The 15,532-nt window shown below is 43.5% G+C and overlaps 1 protein-coding gene and 1 long non-coding RNA gene across 4 annotated transcripts in view; one reads left to right on the top strand and one right to left on the bottom strand.

The window, feature by feature from the left end:
* Positions 1-15,532, top strand: part of LOC140714952 (tripartite motif-containing protein 16-like) — a 49,410-nt gene that overhangs the window by 24,546 nt on the left and 9,332 nt on the right. For all 3 annotated transcript variants that reach the window (XM_073026644.1, XM_073026645.1, XM_073026643.1), the window contains 3 exons: positions 2,078-2,173; positions 4,927-5,160; positions 13,871-14,036. In XM_073026644.1, the coding sequence (XP_072882745.1) occupies positions 2,078-2,173; positions 4,927-5,160; positions 13,871-14,036 (496 nt within the window). The remainder of the gene's footprint in view (positions 1-2,077; positions 2,174-4,926; positions 5,161-13,870; positions 14,037-15,532) is intronic.
* The window catches only part of LOC140714954 (uncharacterized), a 21,413-nt gene continuing 20,255 nt past the window's right edge, over positions 14,375-15,532 (bottom strand). The window contains exon 3 of the long non-coding RNA XR_012096036.1: positions 14,375-14,898. This is a non-coding gene — a long non-coding RNA (uncharacterized lncRNA). The remainder of the gene's footprint in view (positions 14,899-15,532) is intronic.

The following is a 15,532-nucleotide window of genomic DNA, read 5'->3' as shown; positions in this document are numbered from 1 at the left end:
TCATTTTGGATTTCCTCCTCCCCCTCCTACTTTCAAATCTCTACTATCAGCATCAGCGGCTCCACAGTGGAGAGAGTGGAAAACATCAAGTTCCTTGGGGTGCAGATCTTGGACAATCTCACCTGGTCCAGGAACACCACTGGGATTGTGAAATGAGCCCAGCAGAGATTGCACTTTTTGAGGAAGCTTAAACAAGCATCACTCCCCACTAACATCTTATCTACATTCTGTAGATGAGTGGTTGAGAGTGTGCTGACCTTTTTGTATCACAACCTGAAACTCCAGCTGTAGTCCTGCCAACAAAAAAGCCTTGCAGAGGGTGGTTAGGGGAGCAGAGAAGGTTATTGGGGTCTCCCTACCTTCTGTCCAAGACCTCTTTCAGAGTTGATGCCTCCAGAAGACACAGTACATCATTAAAGACCCCTCACACCCTCTCCATGAACTGTTTGTTCTTCTGCCATCAGTTAAACGTTACAGGAGCATCAAAACTAAAACCACAAGGCTACTAAACAGCTTCCTCCCACAGGTAGTCAGAGTGCTAAAAAGCTGCTCTACCTGACTCTGCTTTGGACACTTTTTAAACTTGCACTGGACACTTATAACTTGTTTTTAACTGACATGTGGCTGTTGTGTTTTACTATTTATTGTTATGTTTATTATTTAGTGTTGCGTTTGTTATGTTATGATTGCACTGCTCCTGGGAAACACTGTCTCATTCTGCCCTGCAGAGCTGATGTATGGTTAGAATGACAATAAAGTTTTTGAATCTTGAATCTTGAATCTTTTCTTTCAGTTAGTCCTGACAAAGGGTCTCGGCCCGAAACGTCGACTGTACTTCTTCCTATAGATGCTGCCTGGCCTGCTGCATTCCACCTGCATTTTGTGTGTGTTGTTTGAATTTCATTTGCCACTTTCTTGCCCGTTCTCCTAATCTGCCTGTCCTTCTGCATCCTATCTGTTTCCTCAACTCTACCTGCCCCTCCACCAATCTTTGTATCATCTGCAAATTTGGCAACAAAGCCATCTATTCATCATCTAAATCATTTATATATAGCATAAAAAGAAGTGGCCCAACACTGACCCTTGCGGAACACCACTAGTCACTGGCAAGCCAACCAGAAAAGGACCTTCTTATTCCCACTCGCTGCTTCCTACCAATCAGCAAATGCTCTAACCATGTAGTAACTTTCCCGTAATTCTATGGGCTCTTAACTTGGTAAGCAGCCTTATGTGTGGCACCTTGTCAAAGGCCTTCTGAAAGTCCAAATATATAACATCCACAGCATCCCCTTTATCTATCCTACTTGTAATCTCAAAGAATTCCAACAGGTTTGACAGGCAGGATTTTCCCTGCAGGAAGCCATACTGACTTTGTGCTATCTTGTCCTGTGTCACCAGGTATTCCAACACCTCATCCTTAACAATTGTCTCTAACATCTTCTCAACCACTGAGATCTGGCTAACTGGTCTATAATTTCCTTTCTGCTACCTTCCTCCTTTCTTAAAGAGGAAGGTAGCAGAAGTTACTTCTTAAAGTAACGTTTGCAATTTTCCAGACCTCTGGCACCATGCCAGAGTTGAATGATTTTTGAAAGATTATTTCTAATGCCACTACAATGTCTAACGCTAGCTCTTTCAGAACCCTAGGGTGCAGTTCATCTGGTTCAGGTGACTTATGTACCTTTAGGTATTTCAGCTTTTTGAGCACCTTCTCTCTTGTAATAGTAACTGCACCCACTTCTCTTCCTTCACACACTACAACATCAGGCATACTGTTAGTGTCTTCCACAGTGAAGTTGTGAGTAGTAGCTGTGAGTTATACTGGTGCTGACATCTTCCTAACCTTATCATTTCTGCAGAAGCATCCACTGGGATAGAGCCTACCCAGGGTTGTACGACTGATCTCAACATGTGAGTCAATGGACCTGATAGTTCATCAGAGGATGAAATGTGAGCCCAGCATGTGGTTGTGCTCCCTCACAGGAAGAGTCTAAGTTCCACCGCACTGCAGGCAGGGTCATTAGCATGGAGGCAATGCAATGATTTTTGATGATATTGAATGCTCATTTCATTTCAGAAAGAACTTAATGAGCGACAGGGAGAGGTGGATACACTGATAGAGGAAACCTCAGGCGAGATTGGAAAGTTGAAACAGAAGATAGACTCCATTAAAGTAAGTGACTCTGCCAGATTTACACTCTGAAGCCTTCTCCTCTTCCTCTATGCTGAAGATAATGTTCTCGCTCCTGCCCTATATGTTTTGAGGTGTTTGTTGAGACCAGTGAGTGAGCTGTTGGTGGGAGGTATCTGATGAGGTATTTGGGTGAGCAGATGGACATTGTGAGAGATGGTGCAATCATTCCCTCCTTGGGCTTCTGTGTTCTATTTGTTGTCTTGAACATTTCTTCTCCATTGTGGGTGGGTCAGAAGTTAATTAAAGATATTACACCTTCTCAACGATGCTCTGAGAACAACATCCATCCACCTGGTAATCTCAGAGATCAGAATACATTTTGTCTTGGGAGTCCAGCATCTGGTATGTGAAGGATACGGCCTAATCAATGGGTCTAACTGGACATCATTAAGGCCTCAGTGTTGACCTGGGATTAACGATAGCTTGTGACTACGCTCTGGTGTTTGAGGTGGCTGCTTATGAAGGTCTCTGTCTCTGAATTGTACAGGAACACAGGGCTCACAACTGTGAACTTGTCTCAGTTTCATGTCTGCTTCTTTAGACACACTATTCTGCAGAAAGCCTGAAGGCTGTGCTCATCTGCTGAAGCCGATGCTGCTTTAGGTGTCTGCTTTTGTTAAGGGGTTGCTTCCGAGATACGAGAAATGGCCAAAATTTTCTGTGTCTCACCTGATGGTTAGCGGTAGCAATATGCTGCGGGATCTGGTTGGTGTCATAGGGAGATTTACTGCAGAATTGGGATCTCTATCCCATCAAGTCTGCACTGACCATTTACACCATGCCTTTGTGCTTAGGAGATCATGTGTCACAAATTTGAGTGAGTTTTTTGAAGAAGTAACCAAGAAGATCAGTGAGGGCAGGGTGGTTGATGTGGTCTATATGCACTTCATTAAGGCCTTTGATAAGGTTCCTTATGGTAGATTGCTCTGGAAAGTTAGATGGCATGGGATCCAGGAAGAGTGCTGATTGGAAGCAGAATTGGTTTTATGTTAGGAAGCACAGGGTGTTCGGGAGGGGAAAGGTTGATCATTGGAATGGGTGCCCGAGACAAGAAGTGTTCCCCAAGGGTTGTTTCTGGGCCCATTGCTATTTGTCAACAACTTGGATGAGAATGTACAAGGCAACGTGCAGGTTTGAAGATGACACTAAAATAGTTGGTGTCATTCTCAACGAAGTTGGTTATCAGGATTTACAGATGGATCTTGATCAGCTGGGTTGGGGGATGTACAAATGGCAAGTGGAGTTTATTTCAGATACAGTAAGCGCAAGGTGTTGAAATTTATAAAGACAAATGGGGAAAGGACTTTCACGGTGAACACGCCACACAGACAGCATCCAAATTCAGGACTGAACCTGCATCCCTAGTGCTGAGAGGTTTGCACCTGTTGAATTTAAGGCTTATCTTCTTGCACACTTTAGTTAACAGGTCTGTCATGACTTGAAGCCCATCTCCTCAATGCACACCAATACAAGCTTCATCAGCATACAGTGACTCAATGAGCTTGATTCTGGGGAGGAGGTGACATGGACTGATCACCTTCCTGCTGGTCCATTCCAGAGGGAAGTTTGTGGGAAGTGAGGTGTAGGAGTATGATCAGAAAGATGGAGTGAGGTGACCCAGCCTTGTCTTGACAGCAGCCTGGACTGAAATTGGCTCTTTTTGGGGCCTGAAGGTTGGTCCTCCAGCAGAAATTTGGCTCCATCATGAAGCTGATGTATGATAGAAACATAGAAAACCTACAGCACAATACAGGCCCTTCGGCCTACAAAGTTGTGCTGAACATGTCCCTAGTAACAAGAAATTACTAGGCTTACCCATAGCCCTCTATTTTTCTAAGTTCCATATAAGTCTCTTAAAAGACCCTATCGTATCCGCCTCCACCACCATTGCCAGCAGTCCATTCCACTCACTCACCACTCTCTGAGTAAAAAACTTGCCCCTGACATCTCTTCTGTACCTATGCCCCAGCACCTTAAACCTGTGTCCTCTTGTGGCAGCCATTTCCGCCCTGGGAAAAAGCCTCTGACTATCCACACGATCAATGCCTCTCATCATCTTATACACCTCTATCAGGTCACCTCTCATCCTCCGTCGCTCCAAGGAGAAAAGGCCGAGTTCACTCAACCTATTCTCATAAGGCATGCTTCCCAATCTAGGCAACATCCTTGTAAATCTCCTCTGCACCCTTTCTATGGCTTCCACATCCTTCCTGTAGTGAGGCGACCAGAACTGAGCACAATACTGCAAGTGGGGTCTGACCAGGGTCCTATATAGCGGCAACATTACCTCTCAGCTCCTAAATTCAATTCCACGATTGATGAAGGCCAGTTCACTGTATGCCTTCTTAACTACAGAGTCAACCTGAGCAGCAGCTTTGAGTGTTCTATGGACTCGGACCCCAAGATCTCTCTGATCCCACACACTGCCAAGAGTCTTACCATTAATACTATATTCTGCCATCATATTTGACCTACCAAAATGAACCACTTCACACTTATCTGGGTTGAACTCCATCTGCCACTTCTCAGCCCAGTTTTGCATCCTATCAATGTCCCGCTGTAACCCCTGACAGCCCTCCACACTACCCACAACACCTCCATGAGATGGAGTTGAATTTCTGTGCCTGGCTGAACTTGTGAAGGATACCTTATGGTTGGTCCCAGCTGACTCACCCAGAAGTTTCTGTGTGCTCTAATTAAGGTGCTGACATGTGTACTTTTGTGAATTTTAGGGCACGGTGCTACAGGTAAAACAGCAGGCCAAGCAGAAGTGTGCCGAGCTGCAGAGAGTAGTTGAGAAAGCACAGAGGGATGTGTTTCATTTTCTCGAGGAAGAGGAGGAAGCTGTGGTGAGTCAAGTGGAGAAATCTATGGCTCAACTGCAGAATAGCCTTGTTGTGCTGCAACAGAGCAGGCTGCAGCTGGAGGCTGCCCTGAACAGTGATGACAACTTCCTTGTACTGCAGGTAAGGGGCTCAACATTGTTATATGAGACTCAATTTAATTCTTGTGTGATTGACTCATCAGCTAGCTAAGAGCTGGTGTAGAATTTAGAACAGTACAGGCCCTTGGCCCATGATGTTGTACTGATTTTTTTTTAACCTACTTCCCTCCCACATGGAGCTCCATTTTTCTTTCATCCACATGCCTGTAAATGTTCCTCATGTATCTGCTTCTACCGCTACCCCTAGCTGCCCGGTCGACACAACCATCATTCTGTGTGTAAAGAAAACATACCTCTGACATTCTGCCTATACTTTCCTCCAATCATCTTATAATCATGCCTCCTGAATTAGCTATTTCTGCTCTTGGAAAAGTGCACTGGTCTATGCCTCTTTTCATCTTATACACCTCTATTAAGTCATCTCTCAGCCTCCTCCTCTGCCGCCCTAGGCAAAAGGTGCTGCCTGTGTCTACTAACTGCTGTAATAGATCTAGATGATCACAGCCAGCGAGGTGGCAGCCTAATCATCCCATGTCAAATGGGAGGATGCTTGCTCAGACAACTGAAACTGTCCCTACCCAGCCCCTGGTCTCTCTCCACTTCAAACCTTCCCCCAACATTTCTCCAACTTCCCCTGTTTAGGAAACCCCACGCTGATGTACTAAATTTAGCATAAAATATACCATATCAGAATCAGGTTTATTATCACTGACATGTGTCATGAAATGTGTTGTTTTGTGGCAGACGTACAGTGCAAGACATCAAAAATTACTCTAATTTACAATAAATAGTGTAAAATCAGAATAGTGACGTATTTTCATGGATTCATGGACTGTTCAGAAATCTGATGGCAAAGAGGAAGAAGCTGTTCCTAAAATTTGGAATGCCATCATTGGGCTCCCGTACCTCATTCCTGATGATAGCAATGAGAAGAGGGCATGTCCTGGATGGTGAGGGACTACCTTTTGAGGATGTTTGTAATGGTGGGGAGGGTTGTGCCTATGCTGGAGCTGGCTGAGTCGATAATCTTCTGCAGCCTCTTTCAATCCTGTGCATTGGAACCTCCATACCATGTGGTGATGCAACCACTTAGAATGCTCTCCATGGTACATCTGTCAAAATTCACTTGTCTTTGGTGACAAACAAAATCTCAAATGCCTAATGAAGCATAGACCCTGCCATGCCTTCTTGATGACTGTATCAATATGTTGGGCCCGGGATAGGTCCTCTGAGATGTTGATGTCCAAGAAATTAAAGCTGCTCACCCTTTTCACTCTGATTGCTTCTGATGTCCACAATTAATTCTTTGGTTTTGCTGACACCGAGTGATGTTCTAGCTAGCTGTTATAGTTGCATTTAAAGATAAGTTCTGAGCCCACAGGAGTTTACAATGGTATTGTAAAGGGGACTTTGTGGTTTATCACAGAATGATAGAGATAAGAATTTTTTCAAAGTCACTTTCGCCAAATACACAACATGTTAATGTTTGTATATGTACAGTATTTCTTATCTGACTATATCACCATTGAATGCATTGTGTAGTAATGCCAGTGTTCACAAATGAATTTTAACTTGAGGGAATCATACTATTCATAAGGCCTATCATTACTGTGTTGGCTCTTTGAAAAAATAATGCAATTTACTCTCTCTGAAACTGTGAAAATAAAAGTTTGAGCCAGGTTTAAGAAAAGTGACATTCCAAAATATATCCAGACCGTTCTCATTCTTTCTCACATGAACATAGAATTTCGAACAGTACGGCTCAGCCCATGGTGTCTGTACGAACTGTGATGGCAACACAAATTAATCTCATCCACTTGTACCTGATCCTGCCTAAACACCGCTATCATAGCCACTTCCACCACCAGGCATCTACCACAGTGTGTGAGAAGATTGCCTTTACACATTTCCCCCTCACCATAAATCTATGCCTTAAATCTGACACTTCCACCCTGACTATCTACCTACCTGTACTTCTCATATATCATAAACCTCTATCAAAAGTCCATTCATTCCTAGCTTCCAAAGCTCCAGGGAAAATAATCAAAGTTTGTTTAATGTCTCTTTATAGCTGATTCTGTCCAATCCAGGTAAAATCTTGGTGAACCTCTTCTGTACCCTTTCAGAAGCCTCCACGTCCGTCCTGTAAAGCAGCAACCAGAATTGCACACAATTCACCTAATGTGGCTTAGCCAAAGCTTTATCCAGCTACAACATAATTTGTAGGTTATTATATTCAAAACAGCTGTGCAGGTTGACTCTGTGGTTAAGGCGGCATTTGGTGTTTTGGCCTTCATTAGTCGTGGAATTGAATTTAGGAGGTAATGTTGCAGCTTTATAGGACCCTGGTCAGACTCACTTGGAGTACTGTGCTCAGTTCTGGTCACCTCACTACAGGAAGGTTGTGGAATTCATAGGGTTAGGTGAAGAGGAGATTTACAAGGACGCCTGGATTGGGGAGCATGCCTTATGAGAATAGGTTGAATGAACTCGGCCTTTTCTCCTTGGAGCGACGGAGGATGAGAGGTGACCTGATAGAGGTGTATAAGATGATGAGATGAATTGATCACGTGGATACTCAGAGGCTTTTTACCGGGGCTGAAATGGTTGCCACAAGAGGACACAGGTTTAAGGTGCTGGGGAGTAGGTACAGAGGAGATGTCAAGGGTAAGTTTTTTTTACTCAGAGTGGTGAGTGCGTGGGATGGGCTGCTGGCAACGGTGGTGGAGGCAGATACGGTAGGGTCTTTTAAGAGACTTTTGGATAGGTACATGGAGCTTAGAAAAATAGAGGGCCATGGGTAAGCTTAGTCATTTCTAAGGTAGGGACGTGTTCGGCACAGCTCCGTGGCCAAACGGCCTGTATTGTGCTGTAGGGTTTCTATGTTTCTATATTCAACATCCCAACCAATTAAGCTGTACACTTACCTTATCACTCAATCAAATTGTGTTTCTCACTTTCAGGGAGCAATAGGCTTGCACCCCAACATGTCTCTGTACATTGATGTTCCCAAGGTTCCTGCCATTTCTTGTGTACTTTCCTGTTGCATCGGTTAAAGTCCTATTCCTGAACAAAGTGGACTGAGAAATTGTGGTGGGACCTTCGCTGTCTTCCCATTGTCTTCCTACAACAACTAATATTGTTGTGGTTGTTTTGTGTTATATCACTTTAAATTCTGCTACTGGTTTCTGAAGCAACTTCATTCATTGGATACCATGGCAATAGACATCTTAAGTTTCACTGAGTCCAAGGAGAGTGAAACAGTACAAGTACAAGAAGGGTGAAACAGTACCCAATTTCCCTCAGGACAATAAAGTATGTCTGTATGCTCCTAACATATCTCCTCTATACATTCTATTTTGCTAAAAGGCTAGATGTTTAGGAGTTCCAGGACTAGGAGACAGAATCTTAGAATTTGAGCCAGAATTTGGGAGTAAAGCTTGAGAGTGTACCTTACACATAAGGGGTGGTGCAGGTTTAGAACTTTTTCCCACAAACAGCAATTGAATATGTTCAATTGTTGATGGACAAAGATATTTGAACTGAGATGTAAGCAAATGTTTGGGATGAGGTTAAAGACCAACCACAATTCTATTGATAGAGAATAAAACAGGAGAGGTAATTAACCTGCTCCCCCAACCCTACTCTCCTAGACATGATCCAGTGGAGTATCTGCAGGAGTTGCTGCCTTAAGATCCATCATCAAAGATCCCTGCCATCCAGGTCCATGCCAACTTCTGACAGACACCATTGGGCAGGAGATTGCTGCAAAAACTAAATTGTTGAAGGGAAGTAGCTGTGTTGGAACCTGGTTCTGTAGTACATCAGGTTTCCTAAGTCCCACAACCATTACCCTCCTTCTGTTACACAAGCGAGGTGGCAGACGAACCCAGATGCAGAACATGGGCATGGAGACAGAGTCGGTAGGCGTTCTTGACGTAGCGAGCGTGGAATCAGTATCCAGGAGCAATGCTAGACTTAGAACTGGCAGTCCTAAAAACAAGGTTACTCACACCGGAATCAACTAACAAACTGACAGTTTCTTGTTGTGATCACAGGGTTTTTATCCTGCATTTGCTGATGGAAAGCAGGTGTGTGTAGTTAGTGGCACCTGGGAATGATTGGAAACTAAATGAGGGGATTGAGGCCCAAATCCTAAGGTAAATAGCCAGGTGGGGGATTGCCAAAAGGGACCATGACACCTTCAACAATTTGGTTCTTGCACCAATCAGATCACTATAGTTCAGTAACACCATGACCATTTTGATTACCTTGCACTAAAATAAAACCATAGAACATTACAGCACAGAAACAGGCCTTTTGGCCCTTCTTGGCAGTGCCAAACCATTTTTCTGCTTAGTTCCACTGACCTGCACCTAGGCCATATCCCTCCAAACCCCTCTCATCTGTATACCTGTCCAAGTTTTTCTTAAACGTCAAAAGTGAGCCTGGATGCACCATTTCCATCTGGCAGCTCATTCCACACTCCCACCACTCTCTGCGTGAAGAAGTCCCCCCTAATGTTCCCTTTAAACTTCAGCCTTAACCCATGTCCTCTGGTTTTTTTTGTCCCCTGACCTCAGTGGAAAAAGCCTGTTTGCATTCACTCTATCTATATCCATCATAATTTTATACACCTCTATCAAATCACCCCTCATTCTTCTACGCTCCGGGGAATAAAGTTCTAACCTATTCAACCTTTCTCTGTAACTCAGTTTCTCAAGTCCCGGCAACATCCTTGTAAACCTTCTCTGCACTCTTTTAACCTTATTAATATCCTTCCTGTAATTAGGTGACCAAAACTGCACACAATACTCCAAATTTGGTCTCACCAATATCTTATACAACCTCACCATTACATTCCAACTCTTATACTCAATACTTTGATTTATAAAGGCCAATGTACCTAAAGCTCTCTTTACAACCCTATCTACTTGTGACACCACTTTTAGGGAATTATGTATCTGTACTCCCAGATCCCTCTGTTCTACTGCACTCCTCAGTGTCCTACCATTTACCTTGTATGTTCTACCTTGGTTTGGCCTTCCGAAGTGCAATACCTCACACTTGTCCACATTAAACTCCATCTGCCATTTTTCACCCATTCCTCCAACTGGTCCAATTCAGAGTAGCAATCCTCCACTACCATTCTCTGGCTTCTTCCATTGAGCCAATGTCTAATCCAATTTACTACCTCTCCATGTATACCTAGCGACTGAATCTTCCTAACTAACCTCCCATGCAGGACTTTGTCAAAGGCCTTACTGAAGTCCATAATAACAACATCCACTGCCTTCCCTTCATCCACTTTCCTGGTAACTTCCTTGAAAAACTCTAATAGATTGGTTAAACATGACCTACCACGCACAAAGCCATGCTGACTTTTTCTAATAAGTCCCTGTCTATCCAAATACTTGTAGATCCTATCTCTTAGTATTCCTTCCAATAATTTACCTATTACCAATGTCAAACTTACCGGCCTATAATTTCCCGGTTTACTTTTTGAGCCTTTTTTAAACAACAGAATGACATGAGCTATCCTCCAATCCTCCGGCACCTGACCCGTGGATATCGACATTTTAAATATTTCTGCCAGGGCCCCTGCAATTTCAACACTAGTCTCCTTCAAGGTCCGAGGGAATACCCTGTCAGGTCCTGGGGATTTATCTACTCTGATTTGCCTTAAGACAGCAAGCACCTCCTCCTCTTCAATCTGTATAAGTTTCATGACCTCCCTACTTGTTTGCCTTGTTTCCATAGACTCCATTCCAGTTTCCTTAGTAAATACAGATGCAAAAAACCCATTTAATATCTCTCCCATTTCTTTTGGTTCTTTACATAGCCGACCACTCTGATCTTCAAGGGGACCAATTTTATCCCTTACAATCCTTTTGCTCTTAACATACCTGTAGAAGCTCTTAGGATTATCCTTCACCCTGACTGCCAAAGCAACCTCATGTCTTCTTTTAGCCTTCCTGATTTCTTTCTTAAGTATTTTCTTACTCTTTTTATACTCCTCAAGCATTTTATTTCCTCCCTGTTGCCTATACATGTTATACATCTCTCTCTTCTTTATCAGAGCTCCAATATCCCTTGAGAACCAAGGTTCCTTATTCTTATTCATTTTGCCTTTAACCCTGACAGACTCTGCACTCTCAAAATTTCTCCTTTGAAGGCCTTCCACTTACCAATCACATCCTTGCCAGAGAACAACCTGTCCCAATCTACGCTTTTTAGATCCTTTCTCATTTCTTCAAATTTGGCCTTTTTATAGTTTAGAACTTCAACCCGAGGACCAGGTTTATCTTTATGCATGATCAAGTTGAAACTAATGGCATTATGATCACTGGAACCAAAGTGTTCCCCTACACACACTTCCATCACCTGTCCTAACTAATTTCCTAATAGGAGATCTAATATTGCATCTTCCCTAGTTGGTACATTTATATATTGATTTAGAAAACTTTCCTGAACAGATTTCACAAACTCTAACCCACCTAGATCTTTATCAGTATGGGAGTCCCAATCAATGTGTGGAAAATTAAAATCCCCTACAATCACAACTTTCTGTCTGCTGCAGTTGTCTGTTATCTCTCTGCAGATTTGCTCCTCCAATTCTCGCTGACTCAATAGACTATAGTGGTCTATAATACAACCCTATTAATGTGGTCATACCTTTCCTGTTTCTCAGCTCCACCCATATGGCCTCAGTAGACAAGCCTTCTAATCTGTCCTGCTGAAGCACTGCTGTAATATTTTCCCTGTCTAGCAATGCCACCCACCCCCCCACCCTTCATCCCTCTGCCTCTATCACGTCTGAAACATCGGAACCCTGGAACATTGAACTGCCAGTCCTGCCCCTCTTGTAGCCAAGTTTCAGTAATGGCTATGATGTCATAATGCCACGTGTCAATCCAGGCCCTCAGCTCTTCTGTCTTTTCCACAATACTCCTTGCATTGGAATATACACACCTCACCACACACAACCTTACTATTTGTGACTTTGCATGAACTACTAACATCATTTATTTTTACCCCCGTTCCACTATCTACTCTGGCACTCTGGTTCCCATTCCCCTGCAAATCTAGTTTAAACCCTCCCCAATAACACTAGCAAACCTCCCTGCCACTATATTGGTCCCCTTGTAGTTCAGGTATAACCCGTCTCTCTTGTACAGGTCCCACCTGCCCCAGAAGAGGTCCCAATGATCTAGAAATCTGAAACCCTGTCCCCTACACCAGTTTCTCAGCCATGTGTTCACCTGCCAGAGCATCCTACTCTTACCCTCATTGGCACGTGACACAGGCAGCAATCCAGAGATTACTACCCTCGAGGTCCTGTTTTTCAACTTCCTACCAAGCTCTCTGTACTCACTCTTCAGGACCTCTTGACTCTTTCTACCTATGTCATTGGTACCGATGTGTACCACAACATCTGTCTGATCATCCTCCCATTTCAGAATGCTGTGCACGCGATCAGAGACATCCCTGACCCTGGCACTAAATGAACTTAGTTTTTATCGTTCTGAGTTCTTTCTTGTAAAACTTGTGCAAATTTATGTTTAATTTATGTTTTCTTTCTTGTAAATGCTGCTTATCTGATGCTCTGTGCCTGTGATATTGCTGCAAGTTTTACATTGCATGTATATTTGTACATGTGACAATAAACTCAACTTTGACTCAATTTGAAAAGCAAACACAAGGAAATCTGCAGATGCTGGAAATTCAAGCAACACACACAAAATGCTGGTGGAACGCAGCAGGCCAGGCAGCATCTATAGGGAGAAGCTCTGTCGACGTAGCAGACCGAGACCCTTTGTCAGGACTAACTGGAAGGAAAGATAGTAAGAGATTTGAAAGTAGGAGGGGAAGGGGGAAATGCAAAATGATAGAAGACCAGAGAGGATGGGGTGAAGCTGAGAGCTGGAAAGGTGATTGGTAAAAGGGATACAGAGCTGGAGAAGGGAAAGGATCATGGGACGGGAGGCCTAAGGAGAAAGAAAGGGGGAGGGGAGCACCAGAGGGAGATGAAGAACAGGCAGAGTGATGGGCAGAGAGAGAGGAAAAAAAAAGAGGAGGGGGGAGAAAACTAAATATATCAGGGATGAGGTAAGAAGGGGAGGAGGGGCATTAACGGAAGTTAGAGAAGTCAGTGTTCATGCCATCAGGTTGGAGGTTACCCAGATTGTTCCAGGTGTTGTTCCTCCAACCTGAATGTTGGAGTGTTTGACTCAATTTCCTGCTTTTTCCCCCTAGAAAAATAACTGGGTAAAGGTCAGGAAAATCATCAATATTTTGTACACTTGAGACTTCCTTTCCTTGAAATGAACTAAGTGTTTGAAGTTGTGTTGGCCGTATCCTGCCCTGGTTAATGTGAGGTGTGCCTGGGCCTGGTCTGAGTTATTCTCAGCTGGAAGGGAAGCTCCATTGAGAGGATTCCCTTTTCTGCTTGGCAGGTGATGGAACGGAATAGCTGGGTGGATGATTGCTCTGGCAGGTCCCTCGATGTGCAGACAAGTAGATGGAGCGTTCCTTAAAAGAGAAAGACAGCTATTTTAACCTAAGTGATGATGCCACACTTTGAGGCTTAGGGTGTGATATCCCACTATACCATTGCCTGGTTGTCATTCTAATTGCTTGCCTACTATGGGTCTAGCAACATAATTTATAGATATATTATGGAATTTTATTTCATGATGCCTTGGAAGTAATGTATAATTTTATTTCCCCAGGAATATCAACAATTAGATAAACCTGTGGAGGCTTGCCCTTTGCTGCCCTGCCAGGTTGATGCCAAATTTTCAGCTGTGGAATGTGCTCTGACTGAACTGTCCAATCATATCACACAGCAACTGCATGGAAGTTTCAACCCACATCTGGACCTAGAACAGGCCAAAGGTCAGTCGCAGAATGTAGCAGTCACTTTGGCACAGAAAGGGAGCAAGTATGGGTGAAGATGGCATCCCTTCCTGTTCCGGTATCTGCTGGGAGGGTGCAGAGGGAGAGGTGGAGTCTGGTGATTAGAGGTGGATGGGCATGAAGTTGGGAGGAGGATGTCATATCAGAGAGGCTGTGTACACCTCAGAGGTGATAGTTAACTTTGTTTACCTGGTTACCAGGTAATGTTGGGCATGGAACATTTAAGGTAAATGATGTAATAAAATATTCAACAGGTGCTGGGGCTTAAATATGCTGAGTATGACAGTTCATGAATATGCACACTCACTCTTAAGTAATCAAGATCAGATTCAGATTTATTATCACTGACCTACAGTGATGTGACATTTGTTGTTTTGTTGCAGCAGTAGAGTGCAAAGGCATAAAACTAACATAAATTAGAAAACAAATAAATAATCAGTCCAAAAACAATGAATAACAAAGTAGTAAATCATAAGCACAAGAAAATCTGTAGATGCTGGAAATCCTGAGCAACACACACCAAATGCCGGAGGATCTCAGTAGGTCAGGCAGCACCTATGGAAATGAATAGATAGATGACGTTTTGGGCCAAGACCTCCTTCAGAACTCATCCAGACTGAGTCCTGATGAAGGGTTTCAGCCCAAAATGTCAACTGTTTACTCTTTTCCATAGATGCTGTGTGGCCTGCCTGAGTTCCTCTGGCATTTTGTGTTGCTTAACAAAATAGTACTCTAGTACATTTAGAAATATGATATTGGAGGGGAAGAAACTGTTTCTGGATCTTTCAGAGTGGTCTTCAGGCTCCTGTAATACAGGAGAGGATGGGTTTCACTCTTCCTTCTGTGGGAAGAGAAACAATGACAGCGTTTCAGTTTGAAGACTTTGTTTCTGTTTCATTGATCCTGCCTGAATGGTTGAATATTTTCAGCCTTTTCTTTATGAGCTTTCAGGTATATGCAGTTTGTTTTGATTTTTTATCTCCAGTGGCAGCTTGCAGGGCCTTAACACCAGTCGACAGAACAAACTTTCAAACTGATCACCCTTTCAACCTTAACACCAGTCGACAGAACAAACTTTCAAACTGATCACCCTTTCAACCATCAACTTCTCTGGCCTCCTTCCCACCTTCCCCTTCTGGTAGCAGGAGGCACTTTCCTTCAGGGTTGTGAATGTTGCAAGGCCAGCATTTATTGGCCATTCCTAATTGTTTAGCTGTTGTGCTGCTGTTGAACTGAAATGTAAAAGTACATTTAGGAACTGTGTGCATCCTATACTTCATCTTTTTCGTTGAAATGAAGTATTGAGTTGCTGGTGGGTGGGGGGGGGGGGGGGATGGAGGCAAAGGCTCCAGTTGCTTTTCATCGCCTTGGGTCATGCACCATCATCAGTTATGAAGACATTGACCAATGAAGTCACTCCAATGTAGGAATTTCTTTTTAAAAGAATGATAACATTGGGCAAGTGGAGTGGAGAT

Source organism: Hemitrygon akajei, chromosome 22 (genome assembly GCF_048418815.1).
Source record: "Hemitrygon akajei chromosome 22, sHemAka1.3, whole genome shotgun sequence".
In the NCBI taxonomy this organism is placed as follows: domain Eukaryota; kingdom Metazoa; phylum Chordata; class Chondrichthyes; order Myliobatiformes; family Dasyatidae; genus Hemitrygon; species Hemitrygon akajei.
The sequence above is the reverse complement of the archived record's forward strand: the minus strand, read 5'-3'. Positions and strand labels throughout refer to the sequence as shown.